Source organism: Lathyrus oleraceus, chromosome 5, assembly GCF_024323335.1.
Source record: "Lathyrus oleraceus cultivar Zhongwan6 chromosome 5, CAAS_Psat_ZW6_1.0, whole genome shotgun sequence".
NCBI lineage: Eukaryota > Viridiplantae > Streptophyta > Magnoliopsida > Fabales > Fabaceae > Lathyrus > Lathyrus oleraceus.
This window is the reverse complement of record NC_066583.1, coordinates 347987071-348007855: the sequence shown is the minus strand read 5'-3', so window position 1 is coordinate 348007855 and position 20785 is coordinate 347987071. Positions and strand designations below refer to the sequence as shown.

At 36.6% G+C, this 20785-nt stretch overlaps 2 protein-coding genes across 3 annotated transcripts; both read left to right on the top strand.

Annotated features, from left to right (window-relative positions):
• The first annotated feature begins 4964 nt into the window (after positions 1-4964).
• LOC127080602 (uncharacterized) lies at positions 4965-5381 on the top strand. Its single transcript, XM_051020917.1, has one exon. It carries the CDS (start codon positions 4965-4967, stop codon positions 5379-5381), a length of 417 nt encoding a protein of 138 aa, XP_050876874.1.
• Positions 5382-12691: 7310 nt separating this feature from the next.
• LOC127078576 (ABC transporter G family member 31) lies at positions 12692-19436 on the top strand. Of its 2 annotated transcripts, XM_051019020.1 has the most exons (23): positions 12692-13225; positions 13312-13432; positions 13504-13592; positions 13718-13802; positions 13879-14035; positions 14128-14204; positions 14293-14437; positions 14541-14842; positions 14911-15189; positions 15311-15627; positions 15724-15884; positions 15971-16074; positions 16160-16316; positions 16477-16670; positions 16767-17099; positions 17181-17471; positions 17560-17643; positions 17802-17935; positions 18020-18247; positions 18334-18505; positions 18609-18696; positions 18784-18950; positions 19155-19436. In XM_051019020.1, exons 1-23 carry the CDS (start codon positions 12900-12902, stop codon positions 19434-19436), a joined length of 4293 nt encoding a protein of 1430 aa, XP_050874977.1. In that variant the 5' UTR covers positions 12692-12899. The 2 variants fall into 2 exon arrangements, with proteins under 2 accessions (XP_050874977.1, XP_050874976.1); XM_051019019.1 differs by having other exon boundaries at positions 15311-15884.
• The last annotated feature ends 1349 nt before the right edge of the window (positions 19437-20785 follow it).

Genomic DNA, 20785 nt, shown 5'->3' with positions numbered 1-20785 from the left:
GCATAACTCCCTCTATCTTTTGCAATTTTTTAAAAAACTAAACAAGTTGCTTCATACATGTTTATCAAGCTAGAAATTGAATCGTAATGTGATCCCCAACGAGTATCTCCAGCTCGTTTCAATGTACCAACTTGATTTGCACCTTTACCAGTTACAATCTCATCAATCTCTAACAAATAAGCAATTTCTTCTAATTGGACAGCTTGTAACTCATCATGACGCTTTGTAGAAGAACAAACAACATTCATAACAAAGATCAGCTTCTCAAAAAATTTATGAACATGTTTAACTTCTCTTGATGATGTAACTAATGCAAGTTTCAATCGATGAGCAAAACAATGAACATAGTATGCATAAGGACAATCCTTCATAAAGAGGGCTTGTAAACCATTCCATTCTCCTCTCATATTGCTAGCACCATCATACCCTTGGCCACGAATGTTAGAAACATCAAGGTTATGTCGAGAAAGTATATCACATATTGCTTCCTTAAGAGTTAAAGATGTGGTGTCTTTAACATGTGCCACATCAAAAAATCTCTCTTGTATTAAACCAACTTTATCAACAAATCTAAATACAAGAGCCATTTGTTCCTTTTTTGGCTCATCATGAGCTTTATCAACAACGATACAAAATTTGGAATCACCAATTTCCTCACGAATACTCTTTTTCACCCTACTAGAACGAATTTGCAAGAGCTCTTTTTGAATTTGATGTGAAGTATACTTGCAATTTTGTGGAGCATTTTCCAACACAACTTTTGCAACTTCATCATTGTAGGATGCTAAAAGTTTCAATAACTCAAGAAAGTTACCTTGATTTCTTGATTTGCTACTTTCGTCATGACCCCTAAAAGCACAAGCTTGTAGTGTTAACCAACGAACAATGTCAATTGAAGTCTTGAGTCGTAACCGATTATTCATTATTTGACTTGAACTTTGCACTTGAATAACATTTCTAATATAACCATCTTGATTCAACAAGTCTTGACAAGCTTTCATTGCATTGTTGTGTGGTGAGCAAGGATCCTTCACTATGTGTTTAAGAAAGGAACAACTTTTTCCATTCCTAACTTTCTTCCAATTTCTAAAACCCATAGAAATAAAGACAAGTGATCTGGGACGTCCACTTAGTTTTTTGCTAAAAAGGTAACATGGTAAGCAATATGCGGCATCTTCAGATGGTGAATATTCTAACCATGATGGAAATATGCTAAACCAAGTATGTTGAAACCTTCTCGGATGATCCTCATTACCGGACAAAGGATAGTTTTCTAAATGAATTTGATATGGACCCAATTTTAGATAAGCTCTTCGTATTGCATCCACTTGATTTGGTGGATATTGCCAAATCGGAGGACGCTTTCCAGGATCGCGTTCCAAAGAATTTTCAAAACCATGATGCTCTTCAATTGTTGGATTCTCAAGAATTGTTTCAGATTCGGATGTCGGGATTATAATTTCTTCATCTCTCTCTTCTCTTTCAATTTCACATGCTTTCCTTTTGAAAAAAGAATTAATTTTCCTATTATTCATCTTTACTCTTCCTATAATATCATATCAGATCCAAAAGTCAATTTAGAGAACATAAAAATGAAAAGAGAAAAAAATTAATAAACTTAATTAATAAACTTAATTAATAAACTTTAATCCGTTTTCAAATACCGGTAACTTCACTATTAGAAATTAGCAACAACAATGATTAAATAAACCTTATTACAGTGTATAACTATATTTGTAAATTACAGTGTTATGAATTGGCTTAATAAACCTCATATAGATTATTTTAACACATCAAGAAAGAAGAACCCTAAAAATCTCAAAAACACAAATCAAGCAATCACTTTAATTTGTTACTTTTTATAAAAGAAGAATGAATAAAGTTTTTTACCTGTTAGATGCCGATCACTTTAATCTGTTCCGATTTCGGTGCCGGTAGCAAACCCATATGAGAAAGAAAGGAAAGGTAAGAGCTTTTTACCTTATCTGTATTTTAACCTAACTTTGAATGAAAAGGAAAAAATAAAAATTAATTTTAATTTAAAATAAGGATATTTTAGTAATTTAATAATATGAATTAAAAAAAAATAAAAAGTTGAGGAGTGGCCGTGACCTTCCCACGTCCCCCTTAGTTCCGCCACTGACGATGAAAAGAAACTCACAAGGGTAGGTCACCTCTAGCTTTTTACGGTCTATGTGTTTTTGAAATTGGGAAAAGCAAACCGACTAGTGGGCGACATGTTCATGCTTTGTGTGTGGTTATTGGTCTTTTTCTCTTTTCTTTTTGTTGGGTTTACGGTTAGCTAAAGAATAGGTCTAAATAAGCTAGTTTCTAGGAGTTGATATATTCCAGTTTGTTATAATTTATTTTCCTTATTTTTCTCTATTGCAGTTGCATTCAAATTGTAAGGCTTTATAAAAGCCAGCGTAGTCTTTTGAATAAAGTATCAAACATTCTAGCTTCCATTTTCTATTCTGTTTCCTTTATCTGGTATCAGAGCTCGAAAGGGCCTGATAAGAGTAATTTACAAATTGAGTGTTTGAGAGGAAAAACACTGAGAGGAACTAACGAAAGTCTGCAATAGTGTTTGAGAGGAAAAACACAGAAGAAAGGAATTATGGCAGCAGAAACTCTCTCAACACCATGCGTTCCGAAGTTCAACGGTGACTACGATCACTGGAGGTTACTTATGGAAAATCTCCTCCGTTCTAAGGAGTACTGGAGCGTCATCGAACCTGGGCTCGAAGAGTTGAAGAAGACCGAAGCCATAAGCGCGAAGGCACTCGAAGAAGCAAAACTGAAAGATCTCAAAGCAAAGAACTATCTTTTCCAGTCCATAGACAAGAGAATCTTGAAAACCATCACCCAAAAGGAAACAACCAAACAGTTGTGGGATTCAATGAAAGTCAAGTATCAGGGAAGTGCTAGAGTGAAGCGCGCACAACTGCAACGGCTTCGGAGAACATTCGAAACCCTTGAAATGAAAATGGGAGAAGGTGTGTCTGAGTACTTCGCAAGAGCCATGTCTACTGCCAACGACATGAGGAACTGTGGAGAAGACATGAACGATGTCAAAATTGTCGAAAAAATACTTTGGAGTCTCACAGACAACTTCAACTTTGTGGTATGTTCCATCGAAGAGTCCAAGGACATTGATGATCTCACAGTAGATGAATTGCAAGCATCTTTGCTTGTACATGAACAAAAGGTGATTGAGAAAAGAAGTGAAGAGCAAGTTCTACAGGTGGAGAATGAGCAAAGAAATGTACAAGGAAGAGGTAGAGGCATATATCAGAGAGGAAACAACAACTTCAAAGGCGGCAACTTCCGAGGCGGCAACTTTAGAGGTCGGGGAAGAGGTAGATCTTTCGAGGTCTGATGTCTTGTTTTGATTTTTAAATTGACATTTAGATGAGTCTTAGATTATTTCTAAAATCCATATCCATTTCTATAACCACAAATTCATTTCATTCAAACCAAGTTTGTTACAACCATTTTTTTATGTAAATGTCATAAGTTTCCGACACTAGATAACCATTGCATTTGCCAATTTCATTCCAATTCCAAAATACATTTACGCTCAAAGCGCATAAATCACAAAACCATGACATTACACAAGCATTACAACACTTCCATAAATTACAAAGTCATGTTCCAAATTACATTTCACAACATTTTCTTACAAGTTCATCATATTACATAAATCCTACAAGTACAATCCTAATGAACAATCAAAGCTCCATTAACAAGCCAAGCCATGCGCTCAAAGCTCCATCAAGAATCCAAATTCAAGCATTCCAATAATTCATTCCAAAAAAGAAGAGTTCAACAACACATGATAACAAATCAATATCATAACAGAAGGTTTCAACATCACTTTCCAATTCCTAATAGAACCTCCAACCTACAACTAACTTCTACACTACAACCAATTCCCAAGTTTCATCCAAAATCACAACCAAGATATAACCATGTTTCACATAAATCCCAAACCTAATCCTAATCCGCCATGGGTCATGATTTATCCTCCAAAATGCATGTTAGCTTGCTTCAATCATGATTTCTTCATTTACAAGTAGCATTGTTCAAGGTCATGTCTGCCAAACCTACAAAACCAACCAAGTCACGACCACGCATTAGCACATTGCCATGAGGTTCAAGCAAAAGAAAGTCATACGTTTAAACAAGTTAGTTCACAATGAACTTAGAAACCTGTTACCGCTCTAGCATAAGTGTTCAACGAACCATTCATCCAACACGATCTTGTGACATACCATTTACAAGCAATTGTGTTACATGTTATGCAACATGCAACAAACCCTGCAAGGACCAAGTCATGCACCTGTTATAATGAATCAGAACCAGTAGAAAAACCATATGACAAAGCCATATCACAGTTTCACTTCAGTTCATACATCAGACCTGCCACGACAGCTCAGCAACAATATTTCAAAACCTGCAACCACAAACATATCGCAGAACCATATCAAGGCAAATGAGACTTACAAGCTAGGCCAAAACCATGTTGAACCAAAGTTAGAATGTACCTGCATTCAAGCTACCATCTCAGCAAGCAGCAAATGTATGTTAACCCTATTAGCCAAAGACCCGAGCAAGCAACAATCAAATGCACAACAACATGACCATCTTCCAACAACCTGCACAAATCAACTTGCACTAGCAGCAAATCGTGCAACACAACTGAACAAGTTCACAAAATAACTAACAGGCTTCTGCAACACTTCAGAGAAAACTCAGAATCCACCTTTTGTCTCCAATATGCAATCCAAACTTCCAAAATGAACCTGTGTAACATCAATTACATTAATTTTATATAGGTTCACCAACTCCATAACACCCGGGAAAAGCTCGTGTAAGGCCACAAGAAAAAGAAACAGAAGTTGCGTATCACAGTAACACCTTCAATAACAACTCACCATATCTGGAGTTTCTTTTCTTCAAGTATGAATGACAACCTGAAGCATTTTCAAAGGAAATTAACAGAATGGAAACTCGAAGCTGAACATCTTCTTTTAGCCCGACATCAGCTGTTTGAGAATGACAAGTTGAGGAATGGGAACAGAGAAACACTTACTACATTAAGGAAAAAGGCTCAGACCGCAACAAGTAGTGTTCCATCTCCGTTTGGATCAATAATGAAGGGAGTGTCAAGACCTTTGGTGCAAGAGGTGTGCACCACCTGTGGTAACCATGACTCTTTTGAGAAGACGTGGACAAGGCCTCCAAGAACGGATCTGTTTGCTGGAATTCCATTTCATGCTGCTCATACTGTATTGGAAACAGATCAAACTCAGTTTGACTTTGAGGCAAAAGAAAAACTACAGAGCATTGTGAAGGAAAAAACACATATCCAAACTTAATACGTTTTCACTGCAGTAAACAAAGTAGAAATTCAAAAAATGTCCCAAAGGAGAATTAGGACAAAATTAAAGAAGAAAGTGCAGGTCTGTTTTACCATTTCCGAATCTAACATCAAACAAGACAATCCAAACTGAGCACACCAAAAGGGTTTCGCAGAGATACCTGTTTCGATCTACAATAGGCCAACCTGAAACCCTAATTTGTTGGATATAAAAGGAGAGAAGGCGACCACCACGAAACACGAATCCTAAAACGGCGAAAAAGTCTAGAGCTAGAAGAGTTGAGCGGCGACGGGAAGAAGATTCAAGCATCGTCATTACTGCCGGACCGCCGAAGGTGAGCTTTATTGCTTGAATCTCTTTAAAGCATTTGTTTTCTTGGCATGTAGAGTGAAAGTTTGTGAGTAAGTGTTAAGGTTTGAGAGTTGATAGCAATCGAGTGAGAAAGAGAGGTGCGCGATTGAGGTTGAGGATGAGCGATTGAGGAGATGAGAAAGAGAAGACGAGATTGAGGGAGTGAGGATGATGAAGGTGCTGTTACTGTTGCTCCCACTTTCTTTCTTTTATTTCTTTTAAAAAACAAACATTTAAGCCATTTAAAAACCATTTAAGAAAAAATTAATACGTTTAGTCTTCCTTTGTTTTTTTTATTAAATAGTGTATATTAATGTATTGTTTTTTTGTGTTCCCAATCCATAATCCTTTGTAAACCCAACAGCCAGGCGGCTAGGGTTTATTTTTTATTCCTCCATCGTTTAATTAGTAGTCCAACAGACCATCTTATTTTCATTTCATTTTTTTAATTTTGGTTTTAACCTATTCTGATTTATATATTCCAGTTGTTACTAAAGTAATGAATAACCATAAGTGGCCTAGTGGAGAGAGAGCAGTTTCATTGTCTTTAGTGGGGTGGGTTCAATACTTAGGAGTAACATATCTCTATATTTGTTTTTGGTGCTTACTATTTTTTTTTCATATCTTGTTGCTGTTTATTTTATCTTTATACTTTTATCAATTTAATTTGATCGTTATTTAGTTGTTTGTATTTTTAAATGTTTACCTTTGGATTTGATTAATGGTTGAATTTCCGATATTGTTTTTTTTATTCGATTAATCGATTTTTGTGTGTTAATTAATTTAGTTAGGTTATTAGTACCCATGTCCATACTTTTACACATTAAATAATCACATTCAACATTCAATTTTATTTCCTCATCACCTTCAAATACAATATCAAGCCTTTCTTCCGTTAACACTCCAATATTCAAATCTTTTTCTAAATAAAACGTGAAGAAAAAGATTATCCTGGATGGAATATTCAGTTATAATCCCGAATATTAGGCTCAAGCTGTAAGAGCTTGCAAGCCGTAAATATTCATCTTCTCTTCCACACTCCAATATTCAAATCTTTGTCTAAATAAAATGTGAAGAAAAAGATTATCCTGGGTGGAATATCCAATCATAATCCCGAATATTAGGCTCAAGCTGTAAGAGCTTGCAAGCCATAAATATTCGTCTTCCCTCCAAAATATTCGTAAATATTCAAATCATTTTCTTAGCAATATTGGAAAGAAACAGACTGCCTGGGTGGAATGTCCAGACGTAGTCCCGAGTATTAGGCCCAAGTTGTAAGAGCTTGCAAGTCACAAGTACTCGTCTTTCAAACTTCAAAACACCTAATTCCCACCTTAATACTTTTTTCCAATAAAGATGGAAATGGAACATGGTGTATACCGTGCACTCCTGAGAATAAGATTCGAGGCGGATGCCTCGTCTATCTTAACTCTCGCCATCGTCTAAAATTGTCAACGCGGTTTCTTCAAAACCTTTCTCAATCAAACCTAAAAATACTTAATCTTTATTAAACACTTTTGTCAATAAAGATGGAAATGGAACATGGTGTATACCGTGCACTCCTGAGACTAGGATTCGAGATGGATATCTCGCTCATCCAAGTTCTTGCCATCCTTCAAAATATATCCAACCAATCAAACTCTTTCTCGCCGCCGTGCGATTAATCAAAAAACCTTTTCATAAACGAAAGGTATCTTGTCTTAAGTGATACAAAACAATGTTTCGGCCACGATTGTTGAGTCGAGATAAGTGACGCTTTTTCGAATGTAGATTTATAAATCCGTTCGATGTGTGGTATGCGTCCACTCCTCATCTATTTTGGGTAAAACAATGTTTTCGTCGATTAATACAGTATAGCTTTCGCTAAAATCGACCAACAAACAAACATTTTTCTACCTAGAACTACGTAAGCCTTGATTTCTCTTTTGAGATACGTAGGAGCAGGATTTTTAAATCTTATCAGGCCCACTAAAAAAAAAACTTAGGTTTAGTCCTTCGGTCAAAAATCCAAAAACATTCTCTTCTCATCCTTTCTTTCTTTCTCACCTAATAATTTGAAAAGCCTAATATTTCAACTAACACTAACGCACACAACTAACCTAATGGTTCCCGTTGAGTACAACAGGCGTGAGGGGTGCTAATACCTTCCCCTCGCGTAATCGACTCCCGAACCCTGATATTGGTTGCGATGACCATATCTTATCCTTTTTTTAGAGGTTTTATCGATATTTCCCCTTTCCTTGTTAGGAATAAATAAAGATCGGTGGCGACTCTGTTCAGTCCATCATTGCGAGCGTGCGATTGCGCTTCGCTTAAAAGTCGTATCCCCATTTTTTCGAGGTGCGACAATGGTCTATGCAAAGATGAAACCACTGCCTGGTAGTTGTTTGAAGATGGAGGAAGAAGACTTGGAGAATCTCTGGCACAAGAGATATGGACATTTAAATAACAAGTCCATCCAAATAATGCAGCAAAAACAAATGGTAAAAGGGTTACCAAAGTTGAAAGAAGCAGCCAAAGTTTGCAAGGTATGCAATGTGGGAAAACAACAGCGGGGGAAATTTCCAAAGAAAAGTGGTTGGAGGGCATCAGAGAAATTGGAATTAATTCATGGAGATCTATGTGGACCAATCACTCCAACCTCTCATAGTGGTAAGAGGTACTTGTTAGTGTTTGTAGACGATTTCTCTCAAAAAACTTGAATCTATTTTCTCTCCGATAAAGCAGAATCCTTTGAGGCATTTAAAACCTTCAAAAGTTTTGTTGAAAAAGAAGCAAAAACATCCATTTGCGGACTAAGAACTGACATGGGAGGAGAATTTACATCAAATAAATTTAACCAGTTCTACAAGGATTATGACATAAGGCGGCAGTTGACAGCAGCATACACTCCACAGCAAAACGGAGTGGCAGAAAGAAGGAATCGAACCATCATGAACATGGTGTGCTGTTTGTTGACTGAGAAGGAGATGCCGAGATCACTATGGCCAGATGCAGCGAGATGGACAACCCACGTCTTGAATCGAAGTCTTACAAAGGCGGTAAAAGACATGGTACCTGAAGAAAGGTGGACAGGAATAAAGCCGAAGGTTGACTACTTCAGAGTATTCAACTCCATTGCACATGTACATGTCCCTGAACAGAAAAGAGTTAAACTTGACGATCGAAGTCACAAGTGCATCTTGCTTGGAGTCAGTGACGAATCTAAAGCTTATCGGTTGTATGATCCGATAACAAAAAAAAAATTATTAGCAGGGATGTCATATTCGAAGAAGGTGGTAAATGAGATTGGAACTTGAGCGCAACAGAGTTAAAGTAAAATGCTCTTGCATGGGGAGATGACGAAGCTGTAACAGAAGAATTTGAAGCGGAATATACTGATAGTGATGTTGAAGAAAGTGAATACGACAGGACAAAGGAGCTCCCAGAAGCTGGTTAGTCATCACCAGAAGAACAAACAAGAAGGGAGAGAAGAAAGCCTAGTTGGATGAATAACTATGAAAGCGGCGAAGGCTTGTCTGAAGAAGAGGAACTAGAACAAAACTTAGCCTTTTATATCTCTCATGATGATCCAGTAAGCTTTGATGAAGCTGTGAAGGAAGAAAAATGGCAGGAGGCCATGAAGCTGGAAATTCAAGCTATTGAGAGAAATCAGACTTGGGAGCTTGTGTCACTGCCACATCAAGCAAAGAAAATTGGGGTTAAGTGGGTATACAAAACAAAATTAAATGAAGAAGGAAAGGTGGATAAATGCAAAGCTAGACTCGTCGCCAAAGGGTATTCGCAAACAGCGGGAGTAGACTATAATGAAGTGTATGCGCCAGTGGCTCGTTGGGATACCATCAGAATTTTCTTGGCAGTAGCAGCTCAGCATGGTTGGTGCGTTTACCAGCTTGATGTTAAAAGTGCTTTTCTGTACGGCGAATTAAAGGAGGAGGTATACATCGATCAACCGGAAGGGTTCATCAAAAGGGGTGAGGAAGATAAGGTGTATCGGCTGAAGAAGGCTCTCTATGGCTTAAAGCAAGCCCCGAGAACTTGGTTTAGCAGAATTGAGAGTCACTTTAAGAAGGAAGAGTTTCAAAAAAGCAACTATGATCACACCTTGTTCTTGAAGAAAAATAGAAACAAACTATTGGTGGTAAGTCTTTACGTTGACGATTTAATATATACAGGAAATGATGAGCATATGTGCATAGAGTTCAAGTTGTCAATGCAGAAGGAGTTCGAGATGACCGACTTGGGAAAAATGAAGTTTTTTCTTGGAGTTGAAATCAATCAGCGTAAGGACGGGATTCATTTGTGCCAAAAGAAGTATGCTAAGGAAGTATTGCAAAGGTTCCATATGTGGAGTTGTAATGCTGTCAAGAATCCAATAGTTCCCGGTACTGTTTTGTCAAGGGAAGGCAGCAGCAAAGATGTTGATGTAATGCTGTACAAACAACTGGTAGGGTGCTTAATGTATCTAACGGTAACGCGTCCGGATTTGATGTTTGTGGTATGCTTAATCTCTCGTTATATGGCTGAACCTAAAGAAGAACACATGATGATTGCTAAAAGGGTACTAAGGTACTTGAAAGGAACACTGGAGCTGGGAATTTTTTACAAGAGAAGCACGGATGCGAATCTGGTGGGATACACAGACAGGGACTATGCACGAGATGTGGACGATAGAAAAAGTACTTCGGGCTACGTCTTTCTACTAAGTGGTGCAACAATTTGTTGGAGTTCAAGAAAACAAGGGATTGTGACTCTCTCATCTACAGAGGCTGAGTATGTAGCTGCCACTGCCTGTGCATGTCATTGCGTCTGGCTGAAAGGAATTTTGAAAGAGTTAAGCGTCAAAGACTGTAATTGCATTCACATAATGTGTGATAACAATTCAGCAATTAAACTATCCAAGAATCCCGTTATGCATCGAAGGACAAAACACATTGATGTTAGATATCATTATCTACGCAATTTATCAAGTGAAGGAACTGTGAAGTTAACATTTTGTGGAACTGATGATCAAGTGGCAGACATAATGACTAAACCTATTAAATTGGATCAGTTTGTGAAACTTAGAGGTTTGCTTGGTGTTCGACGACCTGAGGAATAAACTGATGCTAGTTAAGCATGTGTCAGTTTAAGGGGAGAAATTTGTTGGGTTTACGGTTAGCTAAAGAATAGGTCTAAAGAAGCTAGTTTCTAGGAGTTGATATATTCCAGTTTGTTATAATTTATTTTCCTTATTTTTCTCTATTGCAGTTGCATTCAAATTGTAAGGCTTTATAAAAGCCAGCGTAGTCTTTTGAATAAAGTATCAAACATTCTAGCTTCCATTTTCTATTCTGTTTCCTTTACTTTGGGGTGAAACCAGGTGTTTATTTCGCTTTTTCAACTTTTCTCCGTGTTTTTCCTGCTGGTTTCTAGGTTGATGAAGTCCCAAGCACACCTTTGTGCGCCTCCTGTTATGAAATGATCTGAAGGATTTGTGGAGCATATATGGTTTATAGGTGGAATATTAGGTGATGTTTTAGAAACAAGAATCTATGACATGCCTGACATAACCACAATGGTAAAAGTGAGAATTGTGATGAATACTAAATCTTCTATCATGTCTGGGATGTACATAGGAAGGAAAATGAATGGAGTCAGTTGGGTGGACTTCGGATATGAGAGGCTCCATATGCTTTGTTTCTATTATGGATTTATGGGACACAATGAGGAGCATTGCTCCAAACTTACCCCTTCTAGCCATGACCTTACTGAGGTCAATCCTCTAGGACCATGGATGAAAGGCACAAATAATGGAAGAAAGTAGATAGCACACAATAAAAAAAAATATTCTCCAACAAAGATGGTGACTAGTCTTATGGATAAGGCAACCAATGAAAGATGAAGATACTTTCATGGAATTGTAGGGGATTGGGAAACCCTCGAACCATCCGATCTCATACACAGGATAAAATATTTCTCTCTATTTTGTTTTTGTCTGAAACTAAAAAAGTATTACTAACAAGGTTTTCAAGTATATTATGGATATTAGCATCTTAACCAATATTTGTTGTGTTAATTGTAATAATAATGGGGTAGGAAGGTTTAGGGGTCTTACCTTTCTTTGGAGAAAAAATGTAAATCTGCATATTCTTGATTCTAATTAAAATCTTATTGACTTTTATGTTATGCATCATAATTCTAATGATGACAATGTTAATTGGAGAGGGATAGGAATATATGGGTACCCAAAAAGAAATCAAAAGCATTTGACTTGTAACTTGATCAACAATCTTTCTCAAAGACATAGTTATCATAATTGGATTATTTTTGGGGATTTGAATATTATGACTAATAATAACGAAAAAATTGGTGGAGATTCTATTGATCCAAACCTTACTCATCTTATTAATAATGCTTTTTTGATTGTCAGTTATGTGATATTGGGTTTTCAAGAAATATGATTACTTGGTGTAATAATCAACAAGGCCATAAATACATTGCAACATGGCTTGATAGATTTAATGAGTTTCAAGAGTTGAATAAGTAAAATTATCTAACAAAACTTATTATGATATCTTATAATAATTTCAAGGTTTAAAAGATTATCCGCTAATGCAAATTACATAAATAATTTAAATGACATGCTTATGAAATGAAAAGTGATGTACACCTTCTTCATCCTATTAACTCTTTTCAAATATAATGTAGTATAATTAAAAAAAAAGTTCATATAATGTAGTATTGAAATTTGAAAAACACTAAAAAAATAATTAGTTAATAAAAAAACAAATGAAGTTATCACCTATAATGTTACTAAAAACATAGACAACACACAACAAAACACTAGAAACAAGCTAACTAATTTTATCTTAGTTGACGTAGTCTTGTCATGCATGCAACCTAGTTATTTATATCTATACACAAACGTAAAAAAAGGCCATTCACTTAGTGTTTTAACGACCAAACCTTTCTTCTTTTACTCATATGAAAGAAAAAGAGAGAGATAGAAAAGAAATTAGGATGAGTGGTGTTTAGTAGATCCTATGGAGAAACTATAGAGAAAACAATTCACAATGTTATTGATTTTTTAGTTTCATTATACCTTTGTTTTTGTTTTTGTTTTAATCTTTTACTTCTTTTCGACAAAGAGAGAAAAAAAGAAGAAGAACAAGAAGAAAGAATATGGCAGGGCTTGATTTCGAGGAACGAGGTCACTCATTTGCAAGAGCATCAAATGCAGAATGGGTGGAAGAAGACGAAGAAGATCTTCAAATGTATGCACTCTTACGGTTGCCTACGACGAAGCGCATGAATTTGGCACTTATGAGGAAACCATCTTCGGAACTTCTTAACTCGTCACTTTCAGAATCTAAGAAAAATAGAATGGAACAAATTGATGTAAGAAAGCTGAATCGCATTTATCGCGAACATCTTGTTAAGGATGCTTTGGCTACTAACGAACAAGATAACTATAAGCTTCTTTCCGCCATCAAAGAACGATTCAAAAGGTAAACTATTCCATTTTTTTATCAACAAGTCTATGTCTCTGATGTCATGTACAATTATCAACCGAACTGATGGCTGAATACAAAAGGGTTGGCTTGGAAGTGCCTAGCATTGAAGTAAAATTCAGAAACTTGAAAATTGGAGCTAATGTTAAAACCGGGACAAGAGCTTTACCAACTTTGATTAATTACACACGAGATGCTCTTGAGGTGTGGTTTTCAATACACATGAATTTGGTTAGTAGTTATCACAATGCTTTATGATAGTGTCATTTTTTCAGGGTTGTTTAAATGGTTTGGGGATAAGTAAACCTAAAAGACATTCTTTGACGATCTTAAATGATATCAACGGCGTTATCAAACCTGGAAGGTAATGTTTTTTTTTCTCTTTTATTGATGGAAGCTTTCTAAGAATTGTTGGATCGTTTTCATGCTTCATCTCTTATTGTTATGGTAATCGATTGGTATCTAACTTAAAGGAATGCGTTGTTATAGGATGACATTGTTGTTAGGACCTCCGGGATCTGGCAAAACTACTTTGCTTTTGGCACTTGCTGGAAAACTTGATAAAGAACTCAAGGTAACATTACATTCTATGCATGAGCTTTTAAGTAGAATTATATTACACCGGTTGATTGTGTAATATGTTTCTGCAGACAAGTGGTAGTATAACATACAACGGAGAAGAGCAAGACCAGTTTTGTATTCAAAGGGCTTCAGCATACATTAGCCAAGTTGATAATCACACCGGAGAATTAACTGTGAGAGAAACTTTTGATTTTGCAAATCGATGTCAAGGTTCAAGCGATGCAGGTACAAATTTAATATAGCGTTTACGATGTAATTTTTTTTTTAATTTAAGTTCAATTTCTTAACTAATTTAACTTACTTATTTTCTTAATCAGAGTTATTGAAAACTTTGGAAAGCTTAGAAAAGGAAAAAAAGGTGCTGCCAAGTCCAGAGATTGATGCATTTATGAAGGTTGGTTTCAAATGTGTGAAAATTCTTCATACTTCCTCAATCCTATTAACTATGTTTCTGAGTTTCTAAAATTGATTTTAATTCACAGGCAACATCTGTTGGTGGCAAAAGGCACAATGTGATGACAGATTATATTTTGAAAGTGCTTGGTCTTGATGTATGTGCCGATACCGTCGTTGGTAGTGATATGATAAGAGGGATATCCGGTGGCCAAAAGAAGAGAGTAACGACAGGTGCTTTCTCGTTCATTTACTTCTCGTAGTCGGAGGAATATGCACAATTGGCCGAACTTCGTTACCATATATTATCACTTACTTTTCATTTTATTTCTTTCAGGAGAAATGATTGTTGGACCAAGAAAAGCTTTGTTTATGGATGAAATATCAACTGGACTTGATAGTTCTACCACTTTCCAAATAGTAAAATGTTTAAGAAACTTTGTTCATCAAATGGAAGCTACTGTACTAATGGCTCTTCTTCAACCTGCGCCCGAGACATTTGAGCTTTTCGATGATCTAATACTTTTATCAGATGGATATATAGTATATCAAGGCCCTGTAGAAAATGTAGTAGAGTTTTTTGAATCATTAAGTTTCAAACTTCCACCGCGCAAGGGAGTTGCAGATTTTCTTCAAGAGGTGTTTTTTAATCCTTTCTCAAGTGATTTTCCAAGTTATTTTCTTAACTTGATATTTTCATATACCAGGTAACATCTAAAAAAGATCAAGCACAATATTGGGCCGATTCTTCAAAGCCATATAAATTTATTTCTGTACCAGAGATTACAGAAGCCTTCAGAAATTCAAAATTTGGAAAGTCTATGGAAGCCATATATACTGCTCCTTATGATAAATCAAAAAGTCCTTCAACTTTGCCCAAATCAAATTTCGCTGTCTCGAGTTGGAATCTTTTCAAGGCTTGTTTGTCGCGAGAATTGACCTTGCTCAACAGAAATAGATTTCTTTACATTTTCAGGACTTGTCAGGTAACATATAAACTTTGTTAACTAACAACTATGCTCTTACTCTTGCTTCTGTAAATAGTTTTGAATTCTTAATGTTTACATGTAGAATTTGATAATTGACTAGCTTCTCATATTGTTAAAGGTTGCACTTGTTGGAATTATCACATCCACAATGTTCCTACAAATAAAAAACTATCCGAAGAACGAAGAATTTGGCATTCTCTACCAATCCGCGCTATTTTATGCACTCGTGCACATGTTGTTTAACGGAACTACCGAGCTGTCACTTTTGATAATCCGGCTCCCCGTCTTCTATTCACAAAGAGGAAATTTATTTTATCCAGCATGGACCTGGACATTATCCTCATGGCTTCTTCAAGTACCTTATTCCATTGTTGAAGCTGTTGTGTGGACTTGTGTTGTGTACTACAGTATTGGATTTGCTCCTTCTGTTGGGAGGTTTCTTACTTTACATTCATACTTTATCATGTTTTTTTTCCTTCCTTTCTTATTTTTAAAACTGATATACACTTCGCAATCCGATTATTATTTCAGATTCGGACGCTACATGCTTCTGTTGTTAATGTTGCACCAAATGGCATTAAGTCTCTTCCGATTTATGGCTTCTATTGGACGCGATATGATCATTGGTAATACAGCAGGAGCGGGTGTGCTGATGATTTTATTCTTATTGGGAGGATTTATCGTCCCACTAGGTAGGTTGCACCGAAAACTATGTGACAAAGGATCACGTTTTCGAAATGATGATGATGATGTTTATGGTCTTGGTTGAATATTTCAGGAATGATTAAGCCATGGTGGGTTTGGGCTTACTGGTTATCACCTCTTAACTATGCACAAAGAGCAGTTTCAGTTAACGAATTTACCGCTACGAGATGGATGCAGGTAGTTCATGTTTTCGAAATGTTGATGATGTTCATGCTCTTAGTTTATAGAAGATTTATGTACTTATGGAAATTGTATATTCTAGCCTTCGGCTTTTGGGAAAGACACGGTTGGTCACAATATACTCAGGACATTCGATTTACCAGTCGAGGATTACTGGTATTGGATTAGTATGGGAATTTTACTAGTCTACACAATCCTTTTCAACATCTTGACCACTTGGGCGCTGGCTTGCTTGAACCGTAAGTTAAGAACAATTTCTTTCTTTTTCATAACCACATTTTAATCAATGCATGTTCTTTTAGGGTATATGTAATAGGTGATATCCATGGATAATCATTTTCTCGAATCAAGGATACTTATCTTTATCGCGCTTATGCTCTCTTTATTTGCATGCCACAGCACTGAAAGAACCAAGAGCAATTATTGAAAATGAGGATGAAGACACAGAAAAGAGTTCTGATAGAGATGACAATGAACCACAAAAAAGGTCAAAATCTACAAACGGAGAGAACAAAAACAAGGGATTGATTCTTCCGTTTCAACCATTGACAATGACATTCCACAATGTTAATTACTACGTTGATATGCCAAAGGTGAATGAAGTTTGCGAAAATATGAACCGCAAGAAAGTAGAAAGAGTTGATTGTTTTTGTTCCATTTACTATTTCGAAACTAACTTTTTTTTTCAGGCTTTAAGACAACAAGGTGTAACAGAAACTAGGTTGAAGCTTTTGGCAAATGTGAGTGGTGTTTTTGCACCTGGTGTACTTACAGCGTTAATGGGATCAAGTGGAGCTGGGAAAACGACTTTAATGGACGTGCTTGCAGGAAGAAAAACCGGAGGTTATATCGAGGGCGATGTTAAAATATCTGGTTATCCAAAAGTGCAACACACATTTGCAAGAATAGCGGGATATGTTGAACAAAATGACATACATTCTCCCGAAATGACAGTTCAGGAATCTCTGTGGTTTTCCGCGTCACTAAGGCTTCCGAAGGATGTAACCAAAGAAAAAAAGCAAGTAAGTTCCTACGCGAGACATGTTAACTTATGATTAATTATTGCAGAGACCAAACTCACTGACAAAATACTTGTTTTGAAGGAATTTGTCGAACAGGTCATGAAACTAGTAGAACTCGAGAGTTTAAGAAATGCTATAGTTGGAATGCCTGGCACTTCCGGCTTATCAACCGAGCAGAGGAAGAGATTGACGATCGCAGTGGAGCTTGTAGCAAACCCTTCTATAATTTTCATGGATGAACCTACATCCGGACTTGATGCACGCGCAGCTGCCATTGTTATGAGAACTGTTCGCAATACGGTTGATACCGGAAGAACTGTGGTTTGTACCATACATCAGCCAAGTATTGACATATTCGAAGCATTTGATGAGGTTTGTTGTTCGGTGTTTTGTACTATTTCCTAATCATTTTAATATTGTTATAAATGATAACTAAGTAGCTTTAGTTATTTTTTCGCAGTTACTTCTTATGAAACGTGGAGGACAAGTTATATATGGGGGGAAGATCGGTAATCAATCAAGCGTGATGATAAGTTATTTTCAGGTGACACTTCCTTTTAGTTATTTCTCGTATAACTTTCTTCGTTCTCGTTTTCTATGTGTAAGGATCATAATGTTAAGGTAGAAACGAATGATGCTCATGGAATTTAAGCTAATGTTCTTTGCTAAAAACTTCCGAATTTTGATAATGTTTTTACGCAGAGTATGAAGGGAATCTCCCCGATTTCCAGTGGCTACAATCCAGCTACTTGGATGCTTGAGGTTACAACACCTGCTATTGAAGAGAAAATCGGTGTAGATTTTGCAGATGTTTACGACAAATCGGACCAATTCAAGTAACCTTAATCGTTTTCTTGATTAACATCTGGTTAAATAATGTTTCGCATGAGAATAACATCTACATCGCATCCTTTGGTCAGGTCCGTGGAAGCTGCTATTAAGCAATATGAACAACCTTCTCCTGGTTCAAAACCATTAAAGTTTGACACATTATATTCACAAAATACATGGTCACAATTTGTCAAGTGTTTATGGAAGCAGAGAATTCTGTACTGGAGAAATCCACCATACAATGCAATAAGGATGATCTTTACAATATTGGCCGCATTGGTGTTAGGTTCAATATTTTGGCAGGTCGGCGCAAAAAGGTATGAATCATTCATTTATGATCTCATTGTCATAAGAAAAAGGCACCAAAAGTAGTGATCATAACCATGTCACTGATATTCTACAGGGAAACAACTCAACAAGTTTTGGTAATTATGGGCGCATTGTTTTCTTCGTTATTGTTCCTCGGGGTGAAAAACGCGTCTTCTGTACAACCAGTTGTTTCGACCGAAAGAACAGTTTTTTATAGAGAGAAAGCAGCTGGAATGTACTCTCCAATTGCCTTTGCAGCAGCACAGGTATATATAGTAGGTGTTGTCATTCAATGCATTGAAAAGTGATTCTAAAGATTAATTCTAATGTGTAGATTGTATATATCATGGTTACTTAATCTCATTATAGGGGCTGGTGGAAATTCCATATCAAATTCTGCAGACAATAGTATTTGGTGTAATTACATATTTCATGATGGGTTTCGACAATAATCTTAGTAAGATCTCCATTTTTTTCCGTTCGAAGTGCTTCTTTTATCATGATTTCCGCACCACCTAAAATCATTTTTTTCACTCTAATGCAGGAAAGTTTATACTATATCTCGTCTTCATGTTCCTGACATTTACCTATTTCACGTTCTACGGTATCATGTGTGTCGGTCTTACACCTACCCTACATTTGTCAGCTGTTGCTTCTTCTGCATTTTACTCTCTATGGAATCTCGTCGCAGGTTTCATCATTCCAAAAGTGGTGAGTAAAAAGAATCATCTATGCGACTGCTGCACGATGTAGAGACCGCGGAGATCATTAGTTTTCTCTCACTAGAACTTCTAAGTGTCTCTGCGGTCCTTGCACCATGCAGTCCGGCAGAGGATTAATATTTAAACTTATCAAATCATTTTTATTTTGTTTTTTGGGACCTTAACGCCAACGAGCTGTCTTGCAATGTTTCAGTATATTCCTAAATATTGGCTCTGGTTCCATTATCTCTGCCCGGTTTCATGGACACTACGCGGTGTTATAACATCTCAGTTTGGTGATATGCAAGATGTAATTGTGGGGCCAGGATTTAAGGGCACTGTGAAAGAGTATATAGCTGCTTCTCTTGGGTATGAAGATACAATTAATGGAGTTTCAGCTGTGGGGGTGTCAGCAATTGTGCTTATTGTCTTCACCTTATTCTTCTTTGCTACCTTTGCTGTATCAGTTAGAGTATTGAATTTCCAAAGTAGATGATATAAGAAGAGAATATATACTATATAATTGATAGTAGTATGATTGTTAGATTGGATAATCTAATTTACTGATGTATTGTTGTGTGTTAAATCAATTGTTCCATGTTCTTTAAATTGAAGAAAGCTGTGTGTTTCAACTCCACATCAACAAGGCTTTTGCCACTCCTTATAACAGAAAATGCATCTATACTCTCTCTCTCTCTCTCTCTCTCTCTCTCTCTCTCTCTCTCTCTCTCTCTCTCTCTCTCTCTCTCCTCTCTCTCTCTCTCTCTCTCTCTCTCTCTCTCCTCTCTCTCTCTCTCTCTCTCTCTCTCTCTTCTCTCTCTCTCTCTCTCTCTCTCTCTCTCTCTCTCTCTCTCTCTCTCTCTCTTCTCTCTCTCTCTCTCTCTCTCTCTCTCTCTCTCTCTCTCTCTCTCTCTCTCTCTCTCTCTCTCTCTCTCTCTCTCTCTCTCTCTCTCTCTCTCTCTCTCTCTCTCTCTCTCTCTCTCTCTCTCTCTCTCTCTCTCTCTCTCTCTCTCTCTCTCTCTCTCTCTCTCTCTCTCTCTCTCTCTCTCTCTCATGCGAGTACGAGCAGAGTTGAGATGAAGTTGCACCTGGCGCAACCATACTTCCTTATCCAACATATCCCTTCTCACGGCTTCGACCATAGTCTCTACCAGTAAGAACATTGTCAATAATCGACGAGTCATACCATATACAACATGTTTCATGATTTTCAAAATCAGCCACAGTAGAAGTTATTCGGATGAGTCGCGGAACAATTCGCTCTCTTTAAGACGTTTTGCGGCATTGTCCAAAAATTATACAAATCAGTCAAACTACCACGATGACTCCAGGATAAATCAATCCAGTTCTATATTGTATGATTACTACTTACACGTAGATAATCAGTCTAAAAATACATCATCTGATGTCACAATGATCATTCGAATATGGTATAAATACTACTTGTAGTATCTGGTATAATGATCGGTCATAATAATTTTTCAAACCAAGAGAAATTTCAATAATTCTACAAAGAGAATTCAATATTGATTATTTGATCACTCAAAATGGTTTCTCAAACAAAAAAAAATCGAATAATTCTCTAAAGAGAATCCAAAAATTATACTTGATAATTTCTCAACTCAAACAAAGAGAAATTAACATAATTCTCTAAAGAGAATTCAAGAAAATACTTGGAAAATTCAACAAGTAAAATGAAAGGGGGGGAAGTTGGCGTTTCGATAATTCAGAAAACGCAGAGTTATGAGAATGAGAAAGAAAAAATTGAAGAAAATAAGTCTTTTATGTATTTTGGAATGAAACAAGGAATTTTTTTATATAATAAAGTGAGATGACTAAGATATC